Here is a 7,033-nt window from a genome sequence, read left to right on the forward strand (position 1 = left end):
AGTTAAGGTTAGATCATGGTTATCAGGGCGATGGTTAGGGTAAGAGTAGGGGTAAGGTTAGGGTTTAGGGTAGGGGAGTCCCAAGGATCCTGGATAGCACTGATCGTCAGATCACCCAAAACAAAGGAAAGGAATAAAGGACTTGGGCCGCCCCATGCCACCACAAACACTGAACAACACAGAGGAAAGAACAACCTGCCTTTATACGACGATTGTCTATTATATTGACAAGATAGTCAAGTGACAGCTCTAACAATGGAAATAGATATCTTCGGGTCTCAAAGATGGAAGGCAGGCGGGGAGGAGATGAGGTGAGATCAGGTGGGAACATTCTAGCCAAGGAGAGGGCCGATATGAGTTTTAACAGGCCATAGAGATAGATAGAGGCCTCATCTTTGCATCTGTGCCATTATAGCATATGACACAGCATGGGCAGTGACATTGAGGCTATCTCCATTTTAAATGTTCCTTTTCTTCATTAGCTAATTGCACCCAACTCATAGGAATCCCCACCCAATTGACTACTTTAAAATGATGAAAGCCCTCAATGGCAATGTCCAAGCTAAAACGGGTTACATCGGTGAATCCTCGATCTATCGCTATGACAACAGGCACATCTTTTTTTTCAAAGTAGCCGAAATACAACGTGCGTCCACTTACATCAGTGCATTCAACAACTTAACCATTATAAATAAGCCTCATGTAGCAAACTGACGTTGCTTCCAGAGTCCGTTTGGAACTCACGTTGCTTCCAGAGGTTTTGAACTCGGTAGTGAGTGTTGCAACCAAGGAAAGGCGATTTTTACACGCTTCAGCGCTGAGCTTGTGTGGCCTACCACCTCATGGCTGAGCTGTTGTTGCTCCTAGATGTTTCCATTTCACAATAACAGCACATTCAATTGACCGGGGCAGCTCTAGCAGGGTGGAAATTTGATGAACTGACTTGATGGTAGGTGGCATCCTATAACGGTGCCACGTTGAAAGTCACTGAGCTCTTCAATAAGGCCATTCTACTGCTAATGTTTGTCTATGGAGATTGTATGACTGTGTGCTAAATTTTATACACCTGTCAGCAACAGGTGTAGCTGAAATAGCCAAATCCACTCATTTTAAGGGGTGTACACATACTTTTGTATATATAGTGTATTTCAATACTCTTTCCACCCATGTAATGTACACAGAACAAAACGCAATACGTAAAGTTTTGGTCCAATGTTTCATGAGCAGAAATAAAAGATCACAGAAATGTTCCATGCACACAAAAAGCAGATTTTTCTCAAATGTTGTGCACAAATTTGTTTACATCCCTATTAGTGAGCATTTCTCCTTTGCCAAAATAATCCATCCACCTGACAGGTGCTGTCACGCCCTAAGCCTTGGTTCTCTATGGTGTTTAGGTCAGAGCGTGACTAGGGGGGTGTTCTAGTCATTTTATTTCTATGTTTTGGGATTGAGTATGGTTCCAATTAGAGGCAGCTGATTATCGTTGTCTCTGATTGGGGATCATACTTAAGGGTTCCCTGTTCTCACCTGTTTTGTGGGATATTGTTTTGAGTTAGTGCAGGTAGCACCGCTGTTGTAACGGTTCCTTGTTTTGTTTGAAAGTTTCACTAAAATGAAAGATGTGGAACTTTAATCATGCTTGGTCTGTCTTTCCTCACAACCGTGGCATATCAAGAAGCTGATTAAACAGCATGATCATTACACAGATGCACCTTGTGCTGGGGGTAATATAAGGCCATTCTAAAATTTGCTGTTTTTTCACACAACACAATGCCACAGATGTCTCAGCGTGTGCAATTGGCATGCTGACTGCAGGAATGTCCAGCAGAGCTGTTGCCATAGAATGTAATGTTAATTTCTCTACCATAAATTGCGTTGTTTTATAGAATTTGGCAGTAAGTGCAAGCGGCCTCACAACCGTTTGGCGGTGCACCTTGTGCTGGGGACAATAAAAGGCCAATAAAATGTGCAATTTTGTCACAACACAATGCTACAGATGTCTCAAGTTTTGAGGGAGCATGCAATTGGCATGCTGACTGCAGGAAGGACCACCACAGCTGTTGCCAGATAATTGAATGTTAATTTCTCTACCATAAGCTGCCTCCAACATTGTTTTAGAGAATTTGGCAGTATGTCCAACCGCAGACTGCATGTATGGCATTGTGTGGGCGAGCAATTTGATGTCAACGTTGTGAACAGAGTGCCCCATGGTGTCGGTGGGGTTATGGTATGGGCAGGCATAAGCTACAAACACAACTGAATTTTATCAATGACAATTTCAATTTACAGAGATACCGTGACGAGATCCTGAGGCCCATTGTCGTACCATTCATCCGCCTCCATCACCTCATGCTTCAGCATGATCATGTACGGCCCCATGTCGCAAGGATCTGTACACAATTCCTGGAAGGTGAAAATGTTCCAGTTCTTCCTTGGTCTGCATACTCACCACACGTCACCCATTGAGCATGTTTGGGATGCTCTGGATCGACATGTACGACAGCGTGTTCCATTTCCCGCCAATATCCAGCAACTTCACACAGGCATTGAAGAGGAGTGGGATTAAATTCCACAGGCCACAATCAACTGCTTGAGCAACTCTATGCAAAGGAGATGTGTCGCGCTCCATGAGGCAAATGGTGGTCCCACCAGATACTGACTGGTTTTCTGATCCACACCCCTGCCTTTTTTTTAAAGGTATCTGTGACCAACAGATGCATATGTGTATTTCCAGTCATGTCAAATTCATAGATTAAGGCCTAGAGAATCAATTTAAATTGACTGATTTCCTTATGTGAACTGTAACTGAGTAAAAGCTTTGAAATTATTGCACAATGTGTTTATTTTTGTTCAGTATACATGAATAATGCTAACCTCTCAGACTGATGAATTGAGGATTCAATCAATACTTTATATTTTCCTGTTTACATTTAACCATTTCACACTGCCCCAGATTTAGCACTAGAAAAACAGTAATCAAAGTTGATCACATTCTTTTAGCTGTATTTTTTGGGGAGAATTTCCTTTCGCGGCCACATACAGTAAGAATGCATGCACAGTCCTCAATCTTTTTTAACAAAGTGATTGTGCCATGTTTTGATCATGAGGGTGTTATGCTGTACTCTGTGGAAACACATCACACCCTGGCTGAGAGGGGCTGTGATGGCTAAACTCCTTTCAGTACCAGATCCAACTACACAACCCAAGATTTACACAAGAGCATAGGGAGTTCAGAATCATATTTATACCAGTTTACAAAGGTTCTTTAAGTTTGGGATTCAGGGGAAGAACATAGGAAGGGCCAGTTCTCATAAACTAGTTTGTTAGTTTTGCACAAAAATGGGAGGCTATAACACAAAACAGTTTTACAATCAAATAAAATACAGGTTTCTGTGCTGATGGAGGGAAAGCATTACAACTACCTAAAACTCAGGGTATCAGCTATCGCATCACCTGTCACATCACCTGTAATATCACCTGTCACATCATCTGTCACATCATCCTTCTTATAACGAAATAGCAGCTTCCCTCCCAAACACAGCCACATCTCAAACGACCGAAACAAGGTTTATAAACAGACATGGAAAAACAGGGAGACAATCACAGTTCTCAGTGAATCATCCAATTAGCAGGGACTCAATTAGGAGAGCATTGGCTGAAGCATGCACAGTACTCAAGGGTATTCATCACACATGTGACACACTCATTTACAATGATCATCCTGAAGTCAGGTGTATACCATCTGTGCTCATGATATAATTTTATTGAAGGTTGCGTTGTGTTGTAAAATTGCGAAACAGATTCTGACTGGGAGCAGTGTTGGGGAATAGTACCACAACATGTAATTCAACTAGTAATTCAACTACATTTTGCAGTAGCTTGTTGGCAGTTTAACTACATTCAAATGTTGATAGTGTTTTCAGTAGTTAATGACCGCTGGGCTAGCCGACACACTCACATTCTGGCTGCCACACAGATCTCACTACACTGTTAATGTTTTTTAAAAACTGTTAAAAGTGATGTTCCTGCGGTCATGTTTCTTAACTTTGTATTATATGACATTTTAGATTTAGATATAGTTTTTCACAAGGTAGTTTTGATATAGTGAACTGCTTTTTCAGAGTAACTTTCATTAAACAAACTATAATTATCTTCAGGGTAGCATTATGTAGCTCAACTTTTTCCAGTGTGAAGTAATTGGTAACTTGGTAAACTATAGTCCAGAGTAGCTTTCCACACAATGCCTGAGAGATGGTTTATTGTAAAGGCCAAAGTACAAGTAGTATCGTTGCTCTACAAAGGAGGTGTGGTCTATGCACATCAGTCTTAGTAAAAACTCCTGCAATGTTCTAGGCCTTTCTTATTGAGGGTGAGATGATATAAAGGCAGGGAAAAGCAATTCTGGTCATTTGTCTGAAAAAGCTCTCAACATGAAAAAGCATTCCACCAGTCTGAGGGTGAGACTGCCTGTCCTGGTGCTGGTCCTGGAGGTTCTCCTCCTAGCCCTCTACACTGCCTTTGTCACCTATGACAACGATGCTAATGCTAAACTGCAGAACAATGAGACCAAACCCATGGACAACGCACTGTACCGAGATTACCCATACTTTGCTGACATTCAGGTGATGATATTCATCGGATTTGGGTGCCTTCTGGCCTTCTTCCGTCTCTACGGCTTCAGTGGGATGGTCTTCAATTTCCTGACGGCCACCTTCGCCATCCAGTGGGCCATCCTGGTACAGGGCTACTTCCAGTTCAGCCATGCTGGGAAGATCCACCTGGGGGTCATCAACCTGATCAATGCTGAGTTTGCCTGTGCCGTTGTGCTCATTTCCTTCGGGGCTGTCCTGGGAAAGACCAGCCCAGTGCAGCTCCTAGTCATGGCCCTGCTGGAGGTCCCAGTGTTCTCAGTCAATGAATGGGCTGTGCTCAAGTACCTGAGGATCAACGATGCAGGGGGATCCATCCTCATCCACCTGTTTGCCTGCTATTTCGGCCTGGGTGCAACATTTGTCCTGTACAGGCCACGTCTGAATGAGGGTCACGCCAAGGAGAACACCAGCTACCAGTCAGACATCCTGTCAGTTATGGGCACCCTGTTCCTCTGGGTGTTCTGGCCCTCCTTTAACTCGGCTCTAACCCTGAAGGGAGACGACCAGCACAGGGCCATCCTGCACACCTTCATAGGCCTCAGCTCCTCCACCCTCACCGCCTTTGCCCTCTCTGCCATGCTCAACAAGAATGGCAAGATTACAATGGCCGACATCCAGAACGTGACCCTGGCGGGCGGGGTGACTGTGGGGGCGTCGGTGGACATGATGATCTCCCCTGCGGCTGCGTATGCGCTGGGTGTGATGGGCTGCACCGCCTGCATGCTGGGATACAAGTACCTCAGCCCCTTCCTGGCCCGCCACCTCCGGATCCAGGACCAGTGTGGTATCCACAACCTGCATGGCCTCACAGGACTCATATCCTGTGCCGCAGGGATATGTGCCATCTTGACAGCCACTGAGGAGGTGTATGGACCCAGCATGTATGAGATCTTTCGCCACAGGGCACCTATGGAAGGAGATCCTAAGCTTCTGGAGCTCCAGGAGTTGATCCCTGGTCTGCAGCCAGGTCTGGGACGCAGTGCCAGGGAACAGGCCCTCTACCAGTTGGCAGCTGTGTTCTCCACTATGGGAGTGGCAGCACTAGGGGGCATATTGACAGGCTTTGTGTTGAAGCTGCCGTATCTCGCATCACCCTCAGATGACCTCTGCTTTGATGATGAACTATTTTTCAATGTTCCGCCTCATTATGATTGTCCGATGGCCCTAAATGGTCAAATTAAAACTGACGATTCGACAGCATCATAGGGTGCTAGCTATGCATTTAGTTGTATGAATAAGTTTAATGCTGAATGACGGTAAAACATTTAAATTGATTAGATAATCATGCAGTTTAGCAATAGAATAGATCCTCATTCATGGTTAATGTACTCTGTGATCCATTTCTCTTTCTTGCACTTTTTTATTTTACAATCCCACACAAGAGAGGTTTTATGGACACAAACTTGGTTTTGTAACCAAATTAACCATTTGGTTTGTATTTGTACTTATTTTAAGATGTTATAGTATGCAAGTCTGTGTCTCGCTGCCTAATGAAATCCATTTGTCTATTTTTAGTGGTTTGTAAAAGTGTGTCATCTCATGTAATGACATACTGACTACAGTAGCCTCACACACCTGACTGTTAAATGTATTGAGGTCAGAGGGCTTTTGTTTTCAAGTGTGGTACAACATTGGTAATTTTATGTCAAATTACCTGAGAATGAATACAATTTTGCGGTTAGCAAAAAAATTGCAGATGTGGGCACTCAAACCACATGATTATATAATTCATACAATGTACATTAACATAATACAGAATATTGACACATCCACATTCACATAATACAGAATATTGACACTAATTTGATGACTATTAATAAAGAATCTCTCATTTTACAATCTCACTATTTCTTTACAATGTTCCTGCAGTCCTCCTTGCAATGTTTTATTGTGTATACTCAGATTTAGATAATGTTTAGTGGAGTGGTGAAAGGTATTTTACAGCTCCTTAAAGGGTCACAAAGTCTGATGGCCAACATGCAGTAAGGTATTATGCAACAACTAAGGTGACCCTTTAGCATGCAGAGAGGCCTTGAGTGCAAAATTATTAACTATGGACTAATATTTTTCCTGGTAAGGAAATTCCTGATCTTGTGAATTTATTTCCTGACATCAAACATCAAGTGTTTGACATCAAGTGTTTGAAAATTGAAAGAGGTTATTCTACAGCCAAATTACAGTCGTAAAGAGCCAGACACATCAGTACATGTTGTTTTTCATTAAAAAACACTCAGAAAAATAAATAAATAAAAGGTTGGCTACATAGCTCTGTTCTATGATCATATCTGTGCAGGGGAGGTAACGCAGTCCTAGGAGGCATTTGTTTTTCACATTTTGGGTGAATTTATCTAATCTTCCGGTAGGTGGCGGTAAAGTAT

At 42.9% G+C, this 7,033-nt stretch overlaps 1 protein-coding gene across 1 annotated transcript in view; it reads left to right on the forward strand.

The window, feature by feature from the left end:
• The window catches only part of LOC129861062 (solute carrier family 12 member 5-like), a 135,696-nt gene extending 129,225 nt beyond the window's left edge, over positions 1-6,471 (forward strand). Inside the window, exon 26 of the mRNA XM_055932130.1 lies at positions 4,559-6,471. Coding sequence (XP_055788105.1) covers positions 4,559-5,861 — 1,303 coding nt within the window. The 3' untranslated portion in view covers positions 5,862-6,471. The remainder of the gene's footprint in view (positions 1-4,558) is intronic.
• Positions 6,472-7,033: the final 562 nt, after the last annotated feature.

Source organism: Salvelinus fontinalis, chromosome 8, assembly GCF_029448725.1.
Source record: "Salvelinus fontinalis isolate EN_2023a chromosome 8, ASM2944872v1, whole genome shotgun sequence".
Classification (NCBI taxonomy): domain Eukaryota; kingdom Metazoa; phylum Chordata; class Actinopteri; order Salmoniformes; family Salmonidae; genus Salvelinus; species Salvelinus fontinalis.